At 41.0% G+C, this 22,449-nt stretch overlaps 1 protein-coding gene across 2 annotated transcripts in view; it reads right to left on the reverse strand.

Moving 5' to 3' along the window:
• SASH1 (SAM and SH3 domain containing 1) overlaps positions 1-22,449 on the reverse strand; it is a 362,686-nt gene that overhangs the window by 61,555 nt on the left and 278,682 nt on the right. For both annotated transcript variants that reach the window (XM_033235129.1, XM_033235128.1), the window contains exons 5-8: positions 20,834-20,874; positions 17,969-18,055; positions 15,242-15,354; positions 1,709-1,810 (exon numbers count right to left, since the gene is read on the reverse strand). In XM_033235129.1, the coding sequence (XP_033091020.1) occupies positions 1,709-1,810; positions 15,242-15,354; positions 17,969-18,055; positions 20,834-20,874 (343 nt within the window). The remainder of the gene's footprint in view (positions 1-1,708; positions 1,811-15,241; positions 15,355-17,968; positions 18,056-20,833; positions 20,875-22,449) is intronic.

The following is a 22,449-nucleotide window of genomic DNA, read 5'->3' on the forward strand; positions in this document are numbered from 1 at the left end:
ATTGCAAGAGAAGACGGATGTTTTAGAAAGATGACTGGTTGTATGGAACACAGATAGTAAAAGACAAGAGATTGAAGACAGGGAGATGGGGTTGTTTCCAAATTTTAAGGGTAAGATAACCTAAAAAACAAAATAAAACTATATAATACATGAAAAGAGGTAATTCCTTCTGTTTCTGCTCCACACATTGTGAAGACGACACCCTAAAATGTCTTTATGAGGCTGGCACACGCCTGTAATCCCAGCACTTTGGGAGCCTGAAGCGGGCAGATCACGAGGTCAGGAGTTCGAGACCAGCCTGGCCAATATGGTGAAACCCTGTCTCTACTAAAAAATGCAAAACTTAGCTGAGTGTAGGGGTGCACACCTATAGTCCCAGCTACTCGGGAGGCTGAGGCAGGAGAATCACTGGAACCTGGGAGGTGGAGGTTGCAGTGAGCCGAGATCACGCCACTGTACTCCAGCCTGGGTGACAGAGCAAGACTCTATCAAAAAAAAAAAAAAAAAAAGCTATATGAAATTCTGGAGCCTTCATTCCTATCATCCCTATGGAACTTGTAGAATAAGAAGCACTGTTTTGGTCATATTGAAACAGTATGAATAATATAAGGTATGCAAGATGGAAATAAAAGTTAAATTATTATTATTATTATTATTTGCAGAAGACATGATCTTGTTTTCTTTTTTTATTTTTATTTTAATTTTTTTATTTTGACACAGGATGGGGTGCAGTGGTAAAATCACAGCTCACTGCTGCCTTGGACTTCTGGGCTCAAGCGATCCTCCCACCTCAGCCTCCTGAAGACATGATCTTATATATAGAAAACCCTAATACTATGTGCGCCCACACACATATACACACACGCATGCACACACAGCCTGTATAGCTAATAAATTCAGCAAAGTGACAGGATAGAATATCAACACAAGAAAATCCACCGCATTTTTATACACTAGCAATAAACAATTTGAAAAAAATTTAAAAAGCATTGTCATTTACAATAACATCAAAAAGAATAAAATATTTAGAAATAAACTTCATTACGGAAGCAAGACTTATATATTGAAAACTGATGATGTATTTCTGGGCTATTTTATTCCTTTGGACTCTGTCATTTTGCTAGTACCATGCTGTTTTGATTATGATAGCTTTATAGTATGTTTGAAATTAGGAAGTATGACACCTCCAATTTTGTTCTTGTTTTTTAAGGTTTTTTTTTTTTTCAATTTAAAGGTTCCTTGAGATTCCACATTAATCTTAGTTTGAGTTTTTTATATCATTGGGATTTTGATAGGAATTGCAATGAATCTTTAGATTGACTTGGGTAATGTCATTTTAACTATATGAAATCTTCCAGTCAATAAACATAGGGTATCTTTCCATTTATTTATGTCTTCATTAATTTTTTTCAGCAGTATCACCGAACACTTTAAAGTAGCTGATATGGTAAACGTCATGTTACGTATACTTTACTGCAATAAAAAATAAAAATAAAAATAAAAAACAAACCCCCAGCATGATAACACTATGAGGACTGTAGATGAGTCTCTGTCAGGTAGAGAAAATAAGCAATCTATATGAACAGACACTTCTTTGCAGACCCAGGTGCAAGTTGGAAGTTGCGAAAAGAAATCCAAAGGCTAAAATGGTGAAGATTGTCCCTTATCAGTATAGGTGATCAAGATGTCAAAGACATGGTAAACTCACATTGCAGTTTGATGAGCCATCAAATGTTGGGTAAGAACCATCTGGCCAGTCAGCAGGGTCCAGGGCAGCCGACTGCCGGTGCTGGGCCTCGTATTCCTTGAGCTGCAACAAGAAGAAATGGATACTGAAATGGAAAGAATGGCCAGACACTGGCCAGACCTTTTACAAGGAAATGACTCAAATAATACATCCAGGTTCCTGGTTCACAATCTTGTGCTCAAGCAGCAGAGAGATGACTTTGGGTACCTTCTTCATGCCAGTGTTGGTAACTAAGTGCCAGCCAAAGACACCTTTCCCAAAACCAAGAGGAAGATAACCACCCTGCCCTATGAGTTTTCATCTAAGTCAAATCAACAGGCAAAATGGACTCTTTGTATCCTGTGTTCCAGAAAGAATTTTCACTTTCCCCCTCCAACATCAACACTTATGTTTCCTCAGCTTGATTATAAAGAAATTGTCTGTAGTTTGGCCTCTGAATTACCTTCCCAAGTATGTAAGTCAAAAACATGCATGTCCTTTTTAGGAAGAGAAAATGATAGACTACAGACATTTTAGTGAAACAGGGTCAAACCCTGAAACATTATATATATATATATTTGTTGTTGTTGTTGAGACAGGGTTTCACACTGTTACCCAGGCTACAGTGCAGTGGTGCAATCATGGCTCACTGCAGGCTTGACCTCCCAGGCTCAAGCGATCCCACCTCAGCATCCCAGGTAGCTGGGACTACAGGCATGCACCATCATGCCCACCTAATTTTTTTTTTTTTTTTTTTTGTAGAGATGGGGTTTCGCCATGTTGCCCAGGCTGGTCTCAAAATCCTGAGCTCAAGTGTTCCACCCCCTCAGCCTCCCAAAATGATAGGGTTACAGGTGTGAGCCACTACACCCGACCCTGAAACAGTTTTAAAAATCACATGCTTGTCTTGTTCAAAATGGCTTCAAGTTGCTAGTCCAACGTTATAACCTAACAGACGTTACGGGGTTATTGGAGACCTTTGAGGATGGTCTCTCTATGGAGATCTTAGAGATATTGAAAGTTTAGGTTCAGAAACAAGGTTTCTCATTTTTGAAAAATACAGAAAGACAATTGAAATCCTATAGCAGGCCAGGCACAGTAGCTCACACCTGTAATCCCAGAACTTTGGGAGGCCAAGGTGGGTTGGTTAACCTGAGGTCAGGAGTTCGAGACCAGCCTGGCCAAGATGGTGAAATCCCGTCTCTACTAAAAATACAAAAATTAGCTGGGTGTGGTGGCAGCACCTGTAATCCCAGCTACTCAGGAGGCTGAGGCAGGAGAATTGCTTGAACCTGGGGAGCAGAGGTTGCTGTGAGCTGAGATCATGCCACTGCACTCCAGCCTGGGCAACAAGAGCGAAACTCCATCAGAAAGGAAGGAAGGAAGGAAGGAAAGCAGGCAGGTAGGCAGGCAGGCTATAGCAAAGTGAGCAGATTTACTTTAAAAAAATTTTTATAACTTATTTTACCATACTTCCCAAATAAGTGAGCAAATTTAACTTAGCAAGATGAGATCTTTCGGAATGTGAGATAGTGAGAGTGAGAGCCCAGGTGTCACACAGAAATTGAGCTCTGGGGTTCAAAACAATTGTCACTGCATTCAAATCCTATTACAAAGCAGTGTGCACATATGAATTTAAGACAGTGATCAAATCATGTTCCATGAGCCAAGCAACTTAAAAACAGAAATAAGTGAACCTGACAGCCCACGTGATGGTGACTGGACAATCCTGAAGCCCTGGAGCTTGAGGATGTGGTAGTGCCACTACAATGACAATTATTCCTCTAGGAAAAAGCCACTTTCACAACTGTGACTTCAACCTGTGAAATTCTTTTCTGCATGGGGAATTTTCTGCGTGGGAGGAGGTAGGCAGTACTGAATATTGAGTAAGAGCTTGAATGCAGAACCAAATACCAGCTGGGAGCCCTGGGGACAAGTTATTTAACCCCTCTATGTTTTGGTTCCTCCACCTGGAATACAGGCATGACAATAAATCTATCTGACAGAGCTGTTACCAGAATTAACTAAGATAATGCAGCAAAACTCTCAGCACACCATATCAAAGCAATAGGGTTATCATAATACTATTATTATTACCACTGTGCTTTCAGAGAAAAGAAAGCTCAAAGTTCACATTAACTTGACATGTTTAAACTTTTGGGTATTAGGGGTGTTAATCATTGTAATCTTTCTGTTACATTAGGGACACTTAGATTGTTCCAGTCTTTATATTATGTTACACACTAGGATGTCCTCTCCATTTTGATATATTGGCTTGTGAAATGCTACATTCTCCCTGTATGATTGAGAGTATCTGCCTGTTGGAAAATAAGATTATCATGAGATTATCAGGTCTCCAGTTCTCTAGTCCATGTTTATACCCAACCTTAGCTGCATCTCCTAGGAGCCACTAAATAACTTTCAGCTTTAAGGAAAACAGGTACAAATTTCTAACTAGTCAATCATATATGATGATTTTTTTTTTTCCTGCTGTATGCTCATCTCTATTATCTACTTTGGGGCCTAAAAGTATGTGTGCTGTTCTGATAGAGATTTTAATTCTGTGCCCTAACCAAACTTTGCCACGCAACTGGCTTTTTGGTTTGTTTTCTGTAACAGGCTCTTGCTCTGTTGCCCAGGCTGGAGTGCAGTAGTGCAATCACGGCTCATTGCAACCTTGATATCCATGATTCAAGCAATCCTCCCATCTCAGCCTCCTGAGTAGCTGGGACTACAGGAGCATGGCACCACAACCAGCTAATTATTTTGTATCTTTTTGTAGAGATGAGGTTTCATCATGATATCCAGGCTGGTGTTGAACTCCTGGACTTGTCAAGTGATCTGCCTGCCTTCACCTCTCAAAATGCTGAGATTAGAGGTGTGAGCCACTGCACCTGGAAACTGTTTTTTAAATTATCCTAATTATACAATTCTAAGTGTTTTAAAGTTACAAAACAAGATCTCTATTTTTTTTTAAGTGCACTGCACAAGAAAAAAAACAAACAAACAAACATGTAATTACACAGGTTATTACATTGATAATTACCTGTTATAATTACATTTTTATATTCCACTTTGGTTCAAGAAGTTTTGGTTTAATTATAATTTCATGAAGGCATGACCATTTGTAAGTTCATTAAAGAATGCATACCTTTTAAAGCAAATCTGTAGTGTTTTACATTAATTCCAGGAGTTATAAAATAATGACATTTTAAGGTATGTGTATGTGTGTGTGTCTTAAGCAAAAACATTCCCTCACATCCTGTGATCCCAAATCTCACTGTTTTCTCACAGCTGAAGTCCATGACATGATTTTTTAGAATGATGGCCATCTTTAAAAGAGTAATGCTTATTCCATCTTGGAGACCTTTAGGGAGAGATATATCATAATGTTCCAATTTCTACCAGTACTTACTATAAAGAGCATTTATATTAAACCGAAATCCACTCCAGTTGCTTTTTAAATTCATTTCTTTCTAATCTGTCCTCAGTAGAGATTTTAAAAACAAACAAACAATCAAACATTCTCCAGGACATCCGAAAGATGTACTCTTCAACAACCCTCAGACATTCAAAGACTGTGATTAAGTTCTTTTCTACTTCTTTTGAGATAAATCCCTTCCAACTTCTCCCCATGGGATCAATTTTTTGAAAACCTCCTATGGACTCTATATGTGTCCAAATCTCTGTGATTTGATGCACAATAGCTTTTACAAGGAAATGACTCAATAATACATCTAGGTTCCTGGTTCATAATCTTGCTCTGTTGCCCAGGCTGGAGTGCAGTAGTGCAATCACAGCTGGTATACCAGATGCCCAGATTACCTTAATGACTTTATACACATCTGGTATACCAGATGCCCAGATTACCTTAATGACTTTATAAGAATGTCCAGTAGATATAAATTCACACACCCTGCTCTAGAGAACATGACTAAGAGAAGCTGTCTCCACAAAGATATCTAGATGGCTGCTCCCCAACTGCAATCAGCTTTCAGACATCTTATCCCTGGCATGACAAACTCTACAATGCCAGTCACCCTCCAGGACTCTCTACTCCCTTTGGAATCAGGTTGAGTGAGGCTAGACTCCTCCTGAAATCACATCTCTGTCCAACTTCATCCTTCTCCCTCAGAGGTTTCTCTTAAAAGCCTTCTTTCAATAAGCCACTTGCACAATGCTATATATAGTTTGGATGTCTCTTTCCCCAAACCTCATACTGAAATTGAATTCCAATACTAGGGATGGGGGCCAAAAGAGAGGTGTTTGGGGCCATGACAGAGGATCCCTTAAGAATAGTTTCATACCCTGGGGAGGGGTGGGGAAGGTGATTTCTCACTCTATTTTTTCCCCAAAGAGCAGTTGTTATAAAAGAGCCAGGCACCTCCCTTCTCCCTCTTGTTTCTTCTTACCAAGTGATCTCTGCACACACTGCCTTCCACCATAAGTGGAAGCAGCCTGAGGTTTTCACTAGATGACTAATCTCCCAGCAGGTAGAATCACGAGCCAAATAAACCCCTTTTCTTTGTAAGTGACCCAGTCTCAGGTATTCCTTTACAGCAACACTAAATAGACTAAGATACACAAGAGTCCCTGTCTCAGGCTGTGCTTCCAGGGAATCAGATGTATGACATCAGGAATGAAGAAAAGTTTGGACCAGGCACGGAGGCTCACGCCTGTAATCCCACCACTTTGGGAGGCCAAGGCAGGTCGATCATTTGAGGTCGGGAGTTCAAGACTAGCCTTGCCAACATGGTGAAACCCTGTCTCTACTAAAAATCCAAAAATTAGCTGGGTGTGGTGGTGTGCGCCTGGAGTCCCAGCTGCTTGGGAGGCGGAAGCAGAATTGCTTGAACCTGGGAAGTGGAGTTGCAGTGAGCCAAGATCGCACCACTGCACTCCAGCCTGGGCGACAGAGCAAGACTCTGTCTCAAAATAAATAAATAAATAAATGAGCCAGATGTGGTGTCATGTGCCTACCTAGAGTCCCAGCTATTAAGGAAGCTGAGGCATGAGAACTGCTTGAGCCTGGGAGGTTGAGGCTGCAGTGAACCATGATCACGCCACTGTACTCCAGCCTGGGCTACAGAGCGAGACCCTGTCTCAAAAAAAAAAAAAAAGTTCATGATGCCAAAACATCAGTGACAGTCAACGACAAACTTTAAGTGCTCTTTTCTTAATCTCCAAAGGACTTTATTTCTGACTTTCACACAGATACAGTCTTGTTGGAATCAGATACATACATTAACAGATCAATGTGTAATACTTAATGATTAGATCACAATGACTTGAGCAGTCTTTAGTATAAATAATTATTTTTAAGGAAATGTGATTATTAAATCATGGTCATAGATCTGTCTCAATTTCCTATAGACAGTGCTTCCAGTTAAAATTGCAAAGGACATATTTTTCTACAATATCACTCATCAATGCTGAGTATTATCATTTCAAGAAATTTACTACTATTTTCTTTTATACAAGGCTTTAAATGTGAGTGTATTCCCTTCGCTCTCATCTTACCCCACAACAAACAAATTACTCACATAAATGAATAACCTATAGCTTCCAAGTATGGGCTTTCTACATCTTATGGAAGTAAGATGTGCTTCCAGGGAATCAGATGTATGACACCCGGAATGAAGAAAAGTTTGGACCAGGCAAAAGTAAAAGATTTGAATGTCCTGAACTTATTTGCCAAGAGCTATGTAAGCCCTTAAAATTGGGACAGGCACACCTCATTTTACTGAGTTTAACTTTACTGCATATCACAGAAACTGCGTTTTACAAATTGAAGGTTTGTGGTAGCCCTGCATCAAATAAGTTTATCAGTGCCACTTTTCTAACAATATGGGCTCACTCTGAGTCCCTGCTGTCACATTTTGGTAATTCCTATAGTATTTCAAACTTTTTCGTTCTTATTCCATCTGTTATGGTGACCTGTGATCCGTGACCTTGGATGTTAATATTGTAATTGTTTTGGGGAGCCATGAACCTAAACATATAAGATAGTGAACTTAACGGATAATGTGTGTGTTCTGACGGCTCCACTGAGCGGCCATTCTCCCATCTCTCTCCCTCCTGCTCAAGCCTCCCTATTTCCTGAGACACAACATATTTAAATTAGGCCAATTAATAACCCTGCAATTGCCTCTGTGTATTTAATTGAAAGGAAGAGTAGCATGCTTCTCACTTTAAATCAAAAGCTAGAAATGATTAAGCTTAGTGAGGAAGGCATGTTGAAAGCCAGGGTAAGCTAAAAGCTAGGCCTTTTGCGTCAAACAGTTAAGTTGGGAATGCAAAGGAAAAGTTATCGAAGGAAATGAAAAGTGCTACTCCAGTGAACACACAAATGGTAAGAAAATGGAACAGCCTTATTGCTGACATGGAGAAAATTTGAGTGGTCTGGGTAGAAGATCATAGCAGACACAACGCTCTCGTAAGCCAACGCCGAATCCAGAGCAAGGCCCTAACTCTTTTCAGTTCTATGAAGAGATAAGGAGGTGTGTCTTATAATAAATCCAGAAACTGTTTTTTTGAGAACACCAACAAATTTATGTGACTCACTTTACTGCAATATGCCCTTTACTGCAGTGGTCTGATACCAAACCTGCAACACCTCTGAGGTATCCTGGTACACAGAAATTGTCACTTAAAATCTGCCAATGACCTAGATCTCCCTAAGCAACTTTTTTACTAATGAGCTTGACTTCCTTAAAGCACATGTGTTAATAATCCATCATAAAGTTATTAGAAAATGTCTGTTAATGCCACTAGATGGGATGAAAGCATTCAGTAAATAAAATATTGAAATCCTAAATTAAGCTATATTTTAAAATTACTCTAAAAAAGATAGTACACTGAGGTTTGTTTTGTAAATTTCATTCTTTTCAAATGATTTCAGCTTACAGTAATGTTTCACATATTAGTTCTTTGTAGCCTTTTTCATTTTGATCTTCATTTGTATGTGATAACTGGGTTTTTAGGGGCGTGATGAATCATGGTTTTATAATTTACAGTGGGAAAATATCCATCAATGAAATCAAATTCATACAAATGAAACAGAGTGGACCAAATTGTCTTGATCTGAACATGGGCAAAATTTTTCCCAATATGATGACGCACACCTCCAAATGGCACATAGACAATCTTCTCTCCTGTTGAGTGGTCCTGTAATCACTGATCAGGATTCAGATCCATAAGCTCCACCCAAGTGTCTTGAAATCCTTGACTGACAGTGGGAGATAAACCCGTTTGGTGGCCTGGAGAATGGTATGTCCTATAACATCCTCTGAGGCAGTTTAGCCATTCTCAGTATAGTCAATACAGGAAGTCTAAGTCTTAACTTTTTCTATACAGTCATTATACAAGTTTCAACCTTTTTTTTTTTTTTTTTTTCAGATGGAGTTTTGCTCTTTTTGCCCTGGCTGGAGTGCAATAGCGAGATCTCGGCTAACTGCAACCTCTGCCTCCGCAATTCTCCTGCCTCAGCCTCCCATGTAGCTGGGATTACACGCGCGTGCTACCACACCTGGCTACTTTTGTATTTTTATTAGAGACGGGGTTTCATCATGTTGGCCAGACTGGTCTTGAACTCCTGACCTCATCAGGTGATCCGCCCGCCTTGGCCTCCCAAAGTGCTGGGGAGTTTCAATCTTGAGCCGGTCATAAGTTAAAGAAGGTAGATCCTCTCCACGGACAGTTTTCTGCTTCAAATGACATTTTTCATGAAGTGTTTCATCTCTGGCTATGAAGCAGCTCATTTAGGCACCAGTAGCTGAGGATGTATGTTGCCCTGAGAACAGTCTAATAAGCAGCCCTGTGACTTCCTCATCTGCCGATAGGCGCTCACCCTTGTCTGTAGAATCCAGTAAAGTCTGGAGAATGTGTTGGATTTTTTTCTTCTGGTTTCTGTGTTTCTGGGTTGCCTTACAGACAATAGTCGTGCTCTTAATGAGCTTTGTAGCTGCTTCTACAACCACGCAGAGGCGGCCAAGGTGGCTGCAGCCAGGCCAAAGGCCTGAAGCCACCACTCATGTATGCACACAGCTGTGCCACCTCTCGCTGAGTTGACTTCTGATTTCCTTTCCATGTAAACCATGGCTAGCTATCAAATTATGACCTCAGAAAGAGCTTCACATGATTTTTTTTCTCCACTTTCTCCCCAACTTGAAAGTATTCTTTTCTTTTTCAGTTATAGAAACTTGCTGTCTGAAGTGGGCTACATTAAGGCTACTTTTTAACATTTTCTCTTGCCCCAAGAACATTGGATTAGGCATATCACATTCAACTCCCTTCCCAAACCCAGGTATCTGAGATGACTGTAGACATCTTCTGCATTCAGATCTTTGGTTTTACTATTAAAAAATGGTGCAGTCAGCTGGATGCAGTGGCTCATGCCTGTAATCCTAGTACTTTGGGAGACTGAGGCAGGTGGATCACATGAGGTCAGGAGTTCGAGATCAGCCTGGCCAACATTGTAAAACCCTGTCTCTACTAAAAATACAAAAAGTAGCCAGGCGTGGTGACAGGTGCCTATAATCCCAGCTACTCAGGAAGCTGAGGGAGAAGAATCGCTTGAACCCAGGAGGTGGAGGTTGCAGTGAGCTGAGATCATGCTACCTCACTTCAGCTTGGCCGAAAGGGCAAACCTCCGTCTCAAAAAAAAACAAAACAAAACAAACAAACAAACAAAAAGAGTAGTGGTGCAGTCACATCTCTCTCCAGGAGTAAATGTCTTGCTTACCACAGAAAAACTAAATACGGTCCATACTTCTCATATGCCCGTACTTCTCATATGCACTTTCTAGAAATTCAATTGAGCTTTTCCCAAATGTATGGCATGCCCAAGGAATGGAATGGGAGAGAAAACATATGATGAGCATTTTGCACCAGCCGGCAGCTGGGCCAGGTGGTTACTGTTGTGGCAAAGCAGACCAGGCTAAGGATGAAGGTGCAGGAGATGAGCAGCATGGACAGGAGGCTGTCACTTTCACCTGCCACCCACTCCACCACCTGCCCCAGCACCGACCTGCTCATCTGCATTCTAATTATAATCTTTTAGTTATTTTTAAATGTACAACAAATTATTGTTGACTGTAGTCACCCTGTTGTGCTAGCAAATCCTGGATGCTATTCATTCTTCATTCGTCATTCATTTCATACCCATTAACCATCCATATTTCCCCTCATCTCCTCACTACCATCCCCAGGCTCTGGTAACCATCATTCTACTTTCTATCTCCATCAGTTCAATTGTTTTAATTTTTACCTCACAAACGCGTGAGAACTTGTGCAGTTTGACTTTCTGTGCCTGGCTTATTTCACTTAATATAATGTCCTCCACTTCCACCCATGTTGTTGTAAATGACAGAAACTCACTCTTTTTTATGGCTGGGTAGTGTTCCACTGTGTATATGTACCACATTTTTTAAATCCACTCATCTGTTGATGGACACTTAGATTGCTTCCAAGTCTTGGCTATTGTCAACATCACTGCAATAAAACATGAGAGAGCAAATAGCTCTATGCTTACTTCCCTTCTTCTGGGTAGATACTAGCAGTGGGATTACTGCATCACACAGTAGTTCTATTTTTTGTATCATGAGGAACCTCCATATAGTTCTCCATAGTGGTTGTAATAATTTATATTCTCATCAACAATATATGAGGGTCCCCCTTTCTCCATATCCTTAACAGCATTTGTTATTGCCTGTCTTTTGGGTAACAGCCATTTTAGGCCAGGCGCAGTGACTCATGTCTGTAATCACAACACTTTGGGAGGCCAAGGCAGATGGATCACCTGAGGTCAGGAGTTTGAGACCAGCCTGGCCAACATGGTGAAACACTGTCTCTACTAAAAATATAAAAATTAGCTAGGCATGGTAGTGGGCACCTGTAATCCCAGCTACTCAGGAGGCTGAGGCAGGAGAATTGTTGGAACCTGGGATGTGGAGGTTGCAGTGAGCCAAGATTGTGCCACTGCACTCCAACCTGGGCAACAGAGCAAGACTGCATCTCAAAAAAAAAAAAATTAGCCAGATGTGGTGGCAGGCACCTGTGATTCCAGCTTTTAAGGGAGGCTGAGGCAGGAGAATCCCTTGAACCCACTGAGCCAAAATCTCACCACTGCATTCCAGCCTGGGTGACAGAGTGAGACTCTGTACCACAAAGCCATTTTAATTGGGGTGAGATGATATCTTATTGTAGTTTTGATTTGCATTTCTCTGACGACCAATAGTGTTGAGCACCTTTTCACATGTCTGTTTTCCCTTTGTATGTCTTCTGAGAAATGTCTATTCAGATATTTTCTCCATTTTTAAAATTAGATTATTGGATTTTTTCCTATTGAGTTGTTTGAGTTCCACATATACCATTTATTAATCCTTTGTCCAACGGGTAGTTTGCAAATATTTTCTCCCAATATGTGGGTTGTCTTTTCACTTTGCTGATTGCTTTGTTTGCTGTGCAGAAGCATTTTAACATGATGTGATCCCATTTGTCCATTTTTGTTTTAGCTGCCTGTACTTTTACGGTATCACTCAAGACATTTTTGCCCAGTCCAATGTCCTGGAGAATTTCCTCAATGTTTTCTTTTACTAGTTTCATAGTTGAGTCTTAAAGATTTGTCTTTAATCCATTTTGATTAGATTTTTCTATATGGCAAGAGAGAGTGGTCTAGTTTCATTCTTCTGCATATGAATATCCAATTTTCCCAGCACCATTTATTGAAGAGATTGTTCTTTCCCCATTGTATATTCTTGGCACCTTTGTTGAAAGTGAGTTCACTGTAAATGGATGGGTTTATTTCCGGCTTTCTATTCTATTCCATTGGTCTATATGTCTGATTTATGCCAGGACCATGCTGTTTGGTTACTACAGCTCCACAGTATAGATTTGAAGTCAGTTAATGTCATTCCCCCAGTTTCGTTCTTTTTGCTCAGGATGGCTTTGGCTATTCTACGTATTCTGTGGTTCAATATACATTTTAAGATTATTTTTTCTTCTTTCCTTTTCTTTGGGGGGGTGGGAGTGGATGGATTCTCACTCTCTCACCCAGGCTGGAGTTCAATGGAACGATCTCGGCTCATTGCAACCTCCACCTCCCCGATTCAAGCCATTCTTCTGCCTCAGCCTCCCAAGTAGCTTGCTACAGACAGGCGCCACCATGCCCAGCTAATTTTTGTATTTTTAGTAGAGACGGGCTTTCACCATGTTGGCCAGGTTGGTCCCGAACTCCTGATCTCGAGTGATCTGCCCACCTCGGCCTCCCAAAGTGTAAGTTTATTTCTTCTAATTCTATGAAGCATGTTATTGGTATTTTGATATGGATTGCACTGAATCTGTAGATTGCTTTGGGTAGTATAGCCATTTTAATGATATTGATTCTTCTAATCCATGAACATGGAATAGCTTTCCTTTTTTCTTTTTTTTTTTTTTTTTTGGTGTCCTTTCCTTGCATCAATGTTTTATTGTTTTCATTATAATGAAAGCTTTCACAATGACAGCTTCACTTCTTTGGTTGAGTTTATTCTTAGGTATTTTATTTGTAGCTATTATAAATGGGATTACTTTCTTGATTTCTTTTCAGATTATGTATTGCTGGCATATAGAAATGCTACTGATTTTTATGTGTTGATTTTGTAGCCTGCAACTTTACTTAATTTATCAGTTCTAATAGTTTTTCAGTGGAGTCTTTGGTTCTCTTTTATTTCTTTCTCTTGCCTGATTGCTATAGCTAGGACTTCCAGTACTATGTTGAATAACAGTAGTGAAAATGGACATCTTTGTCACATAACTTTTATTACAGGATATTGTTATAATTGTTCTATTTTATTTTTAATTATTGTTGTTAATTTCTTATTATGTCTAATTTATAGATTAAGCTCTACCATGGACATGTATGCACAGGAACATAAGAAAAAACATACACAGTATGTATAGGGTTTGGTACCATCTGCAGTTTCAGGCATCCACTGGGGGTCTTAGAACATATCCCTTGCATGTAAGAGGGAACTACTGTATATTAAACTAAACTGAGTATATGTGTGCCACTGTTTCAAGGTTTCAGACCTTTAAGATTCCACTCAATGGTTGCTATAGGTTGAATGTTATGGTTTCTACGTGTTGAATGTTTGTCTCTCCCCAAGCTGATGGTGAGAATTTGGTAGCTGGTGTGGTGGTGTTAAGAGGTGAAACTTTGGGAGGTGATAGGGTAGTATTACTGTCATTATAAAAGGGCAAGTTTGCCCCCTTTAGCTTCTTGGCATTCCTCCTTCTGGCTTATAAGCATCCAGCCTTCCTCCCCTGCAGATGACATAGTACACAAGGCGTCATCACAGGAGAGCATAGTCTCACCAGACATCAAACCTGCTGGGGCCCCTTGACATTAGATTTCCCAGCCTCTGGAACTGTGTGCCAACAAATTCCTGTTCTTGATGAATTACCCAATCTGTGGTATTCTGTTACAGCAGCACAAAATGGAACAAGACAATGGTAAAGTCTTAACTCATTCAATGGTTCCTTGGTGGTTTGAAGGTTTTTGTCAATTTCCAAACCTGTTTATTTGGGACTTATCTGCACAGTACTGAACTAGCTGTTCAAAGTGAAAATCCAAGAATCAATGGGTTTGTTGTTCAACAACAAAGCAGGGAATCTCTTAATAAATTGCTGCCTTACTATTATAACTGCTGCTCTAGTATCCTAAAGGTTAATTAGGCTTCTTGTAGTGCCTAACTTGACTCAGGGGGAAATAAAAATAAAAACAAAAAACAAACACAATAAATTATAATTAATATTTACTTACATATGAAAGTAAGTATAACCTTTAGATTATTCAAAATTCAGTTTGTGAAGGCATCTTATAGAGCTGATATTTATAGGCCAGGTGTGCTTGCTTACACCTGTAATTCTAACATGTTGGGAGGCCGAAGTGAGAGGATCACTTGAGCCCACAGGTTTGAGACCAGCCTGGGCAACGTGAGGAGACCTTGTCTTTGTAAAAAATTTAAAAATTAGCTAGGTGTGGTCTCACACACTTGTGGTCCCAGCTACTCAGGAGGCTGACATGGGAGGATTGCTTGGGCCCAGGAGGTTGAGGCTGCAGTGAGTTGTGATCGCACCACTGCACTACAATCTGGGAAACACAGTGAGATCCCATCTCAAACAACAACAACAACAAAACCAAACTAATGTTTGCAATGTTTTTAGCATATTTGATTTTTATTTAATAATTAATCTTTTACCACTGATTACATTCTTTTCAAAAGGCTTGTGAATTTTTCCTGTCAATGTGATCCACAGATCAAAAATATCTGCCATTCATTCATTCGTTCGTGTTTTCATTGACTGTAGAAGTTTCACCTTACAAAGTAGAATGCTTGTATCAAGTAAACAGAATAAATATTTTATCTGACAACATGGGTACCTGATTCCTATACCCTTTTGATGGCCCCAAACATTTTTACACTTCAGGAAGCCAAGTCCTCACAAATATAAACCAGGTATCTGCATGCTTACCCTGGCAAGTGCTTCCTCAATCGTGATCATCTTTTCCTTGACCATCATCATTAGCTGAATCCGCTCCTCATCGCTCATCGTTATTTCACTGGCAACGTAACCAACGTCTTCTCCTGGAGATTGAGGACAAAGAATAACAGGAGTGAAAACAAGAACAGCGAAACAGAACGTCAGTGCTGAATATCTGCTGTCTCAGGTGAGGGAAAAATGTTGCTCAGGACACTATGTATGTTGAACGTTACTGATGAAGCAAAGGGTGGGGAAAATATACTGCTTTTAAAGAAGCTAATAAGCACCTCTGATTGAGAAACAGGCTTGCAGAACATGTGGATGTCACCATGTCACCCTAGAAACAAATCCTTCAAGATGATCAGAGTCTTTGAGATGGTGTGCCCAGTGGACGGGTTTTGGAGGAAAGTAAGAGAGAGCTCCTCACTATAGGTGGAGTAAAGATCTAATTTAGACACCCAACTGGATCATACAAGCATTCCAAGGCTCCTTCAGCTGTGGGTTCTCTGTGACCTTTCATTTGAAATATAAATGAGAAGAAAATATTTTTGCAAAGAAGTAGGAAAGAACCCTAGGTCATGACAGAGGAAGGAAGGTCACAGAGTCCAGGCCCACAGCCTGGCAAAACCTTCCAATCCTACTAAGCTATTTCACTGTTACTATTCCTCGAAACTAAGTGCACCCGGGCGAAGTGGTTCATTCCTGTAATCCCAGCACTTTGGGAGGCCAAGGCAGGTGGACCACTTGAGGTCAGGAGTTCGAGACCAGCCTGGCCAACAAGGTGAAACCCCATCTCAACTAAAAATACAGAAATTAGCCAGGTGTGGTGGCAGGCACCTACAATCCCAGCTACTCAGGAGACTGAAGCAGGAGAATTGCTTTGAACCCAGGAGGCGAAGGTTGCAGTGAGCTGAGATCACACCACTGTACTCCAGCCTAGGTGACAAAGCAAGACTCCATCTGAAGACAAAAAAAAAAAAAAATGCCAAGTGCAAATCACAGACATGAAGCATGTTCAGGTAATCAGAAGAAGGGTGCCATATAGGTCTGTATCTGAAAGTATTATTGTCATAAATTGGTTTCCAAACTGAGGGAAAATCAACTTCCAACTCACACCTGAAGGCAGCTAGAACTACAGAGAAGAGAATGTTCTGTTAGATTCCAAAGATTTTCCTACAGAGCAAACAGACTGCTATTGCCTCTAGTATATCTGAGCCACACTGGGCAATGGTGCCTCTGGTCAGCGTGTGGGGAAGGACATGTTAGTGAACACGAGCTGTAACATTCCCACTCCAGTCCCGCACCCCGCTCTCCTCCCCATCTTTCTCATGCATACTTTTTACCAGCTTCCAATACCGTTAGGATGCCCGGCTGTGGCTTAATTTGCCTTTGGTGTAAAGGACAGAGGGAAAGAGTCTGCCTGTAGACTTGCAGGAAACCATTTCAGGCACAGCTGACTTTGGAATTTATGTTGCCCTGTATTTCCATCTCATTTCCATTTTGTAATCAACAAATCCAAAAATACTCCTCAAGTTCCCTTTGCTACTTTCACAGGGAGAATAATAGTGTGTGCTGGGTGAAGAGAGAAGCCTGCTGGTTTGATTCATTTTACTATCTGTGTCACCTCAAATGGCAGAGAGGGTGATGAGAAATTGGTTGGGTTCTTTAAAAATTCACGATAGCTGGTAAACTGTTGGCTTCTTCCTTCCCTCCCTCTTGTACCTCTCCCTTTCTCCTTAGCTTTCTTTCTAAATTAGACATTTTTTTTTTAGAATCTAAGGTTTATTTTGAACCACAAGTGATGCCGGGTGAATACAAAAAACTGGGAATGCTTAAAAGTAGGACAACTTGAAAAAAAAAAAACCATGTGGAATGTTGCCAAGGAACCCAGGTATGCTGTGACGTGTCTACTGTTCACATCCATTTTTCTCATTTCCACGTGTACAGATAATTAGAGAGACGTTCCACACAGCGCAGGACACTAAGGTTTGTAAAGGAAAACAAGTAGTGTCACTGGTGGTCAAGGAAAACTTTATATCTAGTGATAACCTCATTCAGCTGGACTGGAATCTGGAAGTGGATTTGCTCCGGTTTCTTCTCTGAATACTGGGGAAACATAAATTATGTAACTGAGCCTCAAAGGAATGACATATTTACTTACTATATAAACAACAACAAAAGATACAGCCAAGAGTAGGGCAGAACTCCCTTCACAAAGTCGCCCAGGCAAATTCCCATGATGTCAGACCACTGGAGTTTCCAGGGGCAACACCCCATAACCGTCCCGCTGCAGGAGAGCATCAGAAGTTCAGAAGAATGCAAAGGCCCTCAGTGGGAGCGCGGACAGGAGATCCCCAAACCAACACATACGAGGGCTCTCTAGGCCCTTTCAGGCTAGATCTTGATGAGAGAAAAGATCTTTCTGAGGTTGGTGCGACTGAGAAAACTAAAGATTCGGCCTCTGCTCTCAGATCAACAAAAGGGAAGAACTGTGAACTTGTCCCCTGTTGGTTTTTTTTTTTTTTTTTTGACTTAAAAAAAAGAAAATTACTGGGACAAAGTCTTAAAGTAACAACAGGAATGTCAGAAAAGTTGAACATCTTATGGGTACATGCGGTGAGTTACGCTAACTTACAGTATCCACTGAGATTAACAGCACAGGCTTCTCCACATGTTAGAGCTAAAAGGACCTACTGTCCGCCAGCTGCATTGCAGTACCTTTTGAAGTCTGTCTCATTATTCCTTTCTGGTTCTTTCGGAAGTTCTGCCAGAAATACTTATTTTTCTTCTTCCAGTCTCCTTTTCCTTTGAAAAAAAAAAAGGAAGAAAAAGCACAAGCAATAAATTCATTAATAACAAAAGTAGCCTCTTCCTTATAATTCAAAGCTGGTAAGAATACTTTGATTTCACAAAAGGACAGTTTTTTTTCTCTCAGTTTGTGAAAGAATGGGAGATGGCTATAAAGTTGTTTAAAAGAAATGCAAATTTCCTAGTAGCAAGATATGGTGCAGTGAGGTTAAGATGAAAAACTGAAACATCAAAAAGGAAGGCAAAACATGCATTCTTGTGTTTACTTTGATGTTTGTTTAACTAGTATGCCTAATTTGGCCTCGTCTTGCAGTGTATTTCCCCTCTTTGGTCTTAGCCACAATTATTTCAACTACACCACAAATAGGGTATTTTAAGAAGCTCACTTTGTTTTGTTGTTATTTCTGTTGTTGATCTACCCTTGGTTTATTTCTGTTATTCCAGATTTAACGACAAGAACAGAACGGTTGGTATGTCCTGGGCCCACAGGTCAGGGGAGTGGGGGTCTGGCCCCCACTGTTATTCTCAGAAGTGTGGTCTGCATGGATCTCGCTATGGCATGCATATGGCACTCCCTGGCATTCAGGCTACCTGGTGACCCAACTACAGCTTACCCAGGGCACAAAGAAAAGAAAGCCTGCAATCCGGCTGTGACATCTCCCAAATGGGTCTCTCTCTACCCGCCCCACCCCCCATCCTTTCCAGACTACTGCGGTGACTTTCAAGTGAAAACAAACTCGCTGCTATAGCTAGACATTTTTAATATGTGGTAGGGTTCTGATCATCAATAATAGGTAATACCTTTTTAAAAGCAAAGCAAAAGGGAAGAGTAAGTAAAATGAGTGGGTAGAGCAGTCCTTTATTCTTTACAAATAAAAAGCAGCAGCAGCGGTGTCTGCCATCGTGCTGATGTGGCACATTCAAAGTAGCAGCTCTGTCACCACTTGCTGTCTGTCTGGTTGCTCCATGGCCACTGGAAACAGGACCCAGCGAAGTGATGGGTTTCCCCAGTCTAGACTGATGGTGCCAAGCAATGAAGCAGACATGTGGGAACCACATCTATGGTGCTCCCAGGCTAGAAAGGGCGTCGTCTGTCAAAACAGGATGCCCGCACATTTAAGTTTTGACAGCCCCCAGAGCTGTGGGAATGAAATCGGAGCCTTTCCACCAAAGACAGAGCTCCATGGCAAGTTTTGTATCACCCACTGCCTTTGAGCTTAACACGGAAGCAAACGTCAGACATGCAGGGTTAAAGCTGACTAGTTATTATTAACTCAACCTTGCTCTTGGACAGTTCGGGAATATTTATTTTCTTTCTTTTTTCTTTTTCTTTTCTTTCTTTTTCTTTTTTTTTGTGGTTGAGACGAAGTCTTGCTCTGTCGCCCAGGCTGGAGTGCAGTGGTGCAATCTTGGCTCACTACAACTTCTGCCTCCTGGGTGCAGGTGATTCTCCTGCCTCAGCCTCATGAGTAGCTGGGATTATAGGCACAAGCTACCACGCCCGGCTAATTTTTGTATTTTTAGTAGTGATAGGGTTTCACCATATTGGCCCGGCTGGTCTCAAACTCCTGACATCATGATCCACCCGCCTTGGCCTCCCACAGTGCCGGGATTACAGATGTGAACCACCATATCCAGCCTATTTATGTTCCTTTTAAGAGACATGGTCTCTTCATCCAAGCTGGAGTGCAGTGGTGCAATCACAGCTCACTGTAGCCTCAAACTCTTGGGCTCAAGGGATCCGCCCACCTCAGTCTCCCAAGTAGCTGGGGCTACAGGTGCATACTGCCATGTCCAGCTAATTTTTAAATTTTTGGTAGAGAGAGCATCTTGCTATGTTGCTCAGGTCAGTCTCTAACTCCTGGGCTCAAGCAATTCTCCCTCCTTGGCCTCCCAAATTCCTGGGATAAGAGAAGTGAGCCACTGAACAGGCTGAGAATATATTTCTTTAACTATAAGCTATATTCCCTTCTTCCTTCTCCCATTTTCAAGTTTCTGAAACAGAGATGCAGCCAAATAAACGGTAACAGCTAACATTTATTCAGGTACTATATCCGGGCACTTTGCTATCTAATGGCAAATTTCATTTAATACTCAATTATATGATGCATCATTGTTCCCACCTAGTAGATGAGAAAACTGAGGCTTGGTGCAAGTGAGCTGCACAAGGTAATAGCTATTGAGTTGGCAGATTCAAAGGCAGGCAGCCAGGTTTGATTGAGTACTTATGTCCCTAATCACTACCAGCCACCCACCCTCTGAACCAAGAGTGAATTTTATAATCAAGAATATATAAAATATGCAATGCCTTAATTATGCATAATCTTGGATCCAAAAAATTCCAAATTGAAGGATGTATCCTAAGGACATTATTAGGGATACAGACCTCAGGATTTTTAGAGCAGCAGTAAATTTTTAAGTCTGCGTAATATTCCACTATATTGGATGTGCCATAAGTTAATTAACCAATTCGTTCTTTGCTGGATATTTAGGTTGCTTCTAATTTTTTCTCTATTAACATAGAGAATATTCAGTCATGGGAAAATGCTCATAACGTATTCAACTTAAAAACTATAAAACAGTATGCAGAATATGATCACAATTATGTTTTTTTAAAACCCCCTAGAAAAAGGAGAATAAGGATGTACATCAAAATCGTAACAGGGTTTATTTCTGAGTAGAAGGATTATTGTGGGTTTTGTATTTTCACATGTTCATGTTTTCTATAAAGTATTAAAATAATTAAATAGGTAAACCAAGAAAAGTGGTACTGACCTAAAGAGTTGTCTTCCGAGTTTGATTTATGAAGAGGGTTCCTAGAAAAGAAAAACAAATCAGATTACCAGGGAGCCTTGCTTTCATGGGAGAACTGAAAATCCTCCTAACTAGTTTGACCTGGCATCAATACTACTTAATACAGCCAGGGAAACTGTTAGAGGCTATTTACCACTGGCTTTTTCTTTCTTTCTTTTTTTTTTTTTTTTGAGACGGAGTCTCGCTCTAGCCCGGGCTGGAGTGCAGTGGCCGGATCTCAGCTCACTGCAAGCTCCGCCTCCCGGGTTTACACCATTCTCCTGCCTCAGCCTTCGGAGTAGCTGGGACTACAGGCGCCCGCCACCTCGCCCGGCTAGTTTTTTTTTTTTTTGTATTTTTTAGTAGAGACGGGGTTTCACCGTGTTAGCCAGGATGGTCTCGACCTCCTGACCTCGTGATCCGCCCGTCTCGGCCTCCCAAAGTGCTGGGATTACAGGCTTGAGCCACCGCGCCCGGCCACCACTGGCTTTTTCTAACCGTCTGCTGACTTCCTAGAAATAGACTCAATTGCCATTTGCCAACATTTATTAAAGACACACTCGAAGGTGAGACCTGTAATATTAAATGAAGAAGACAGACTTCACTAGATAGCGGAAGTGCCTTTCATTCCGCGAACTATTCATACAGTGAAGTTACTGCCATTGGGAAGTCTCTTGTGGAAGAGGAAAAGAGAAAGCAAATAATAATGAAAACATACACTCAGCACCACAAATGCCACTTGAGCCCGCAGATAAGTACAGTGGTCAGCTCTAGGAAAACGAAGGGGGCAGGGAGGTGGGTGAGAGACTCACAACAGGATATTGAGTGCCCTTAATAGAGGGGGTGGCCAGTACATAGTTCCTCCAGTTGGTTGCTGCCAGTTGGCAAGTGCAATGTCTATCCTGCTGAATCTTCCAATGTTCAAAGAGAAGCCAGAAATCTGCATTTTGTTTTTGTTTTTGTTTTTGAGACAGAATCTTGCTCTATTGCCCAGGCTGGAGTACAGTGGCATGATCTCAGCTCATTGCAACCTCCGCCTCCTTGGGTTCAAGCGATTTTCCTGTCTCAGCCTCCCAAGTAGCTGAGATTACAGGTATGCACCATTACGCCTGGCTAATATTTATATTTTTAGTAGAGATGAGGTTTTACCATGTTGGCCAGACTGGTCTGGAACTCCTGACCGCATGCAATCCTCCTGCCTCAGCCCCTCAAAGTGCTGGGATTACAGGTGTGAGCCACTGTGCCCGGCCAGAAATCTGTATTTTTATATGAGAGCTCTAACATTTTTAAGTGATGGCAAATAAACCAATGTTTTTAAAAATGTGTCCAAATCAATCAATACATGTCTGGGCATCGAATTTGGATCACCTCCCCAACCCCAACACCTTTGGCTGCCAGTTTGTGAAGGCAGATACAGACTAACCCAAATAATCTGAAAAGTGTACACAGCCCAAAACCAGTTCATTAAACATTTCTCCAGAAAAAAACTTAAGACAAACAAAATTGAAAGAAAGAAAGTGGGAAAACCAAAGAAAGTTAAAATTGGTTGTATCAAAAAGGGAACGAGGCGGTGGATCACTTGAGGTCAGGAGTTTGAG

This window comes from Trachypithecus francoisi, unplaced genomic scaffold, assembly GCF_009764315.1.
Source record: "Trachypithecus francoisi isolate TF-2019V2 unplaced genomic scaffold, Tfra_2.0 Lachesis_group15, whole genome shotgun sequence".
Classification (NCBI taxonomy): domain Eukaryota; kingdom Metazoa; phylum Chordata; class Mammalia; order Primates; family Cercopithecidae; genus Trachypithecus; species Trachypithecus francoisi.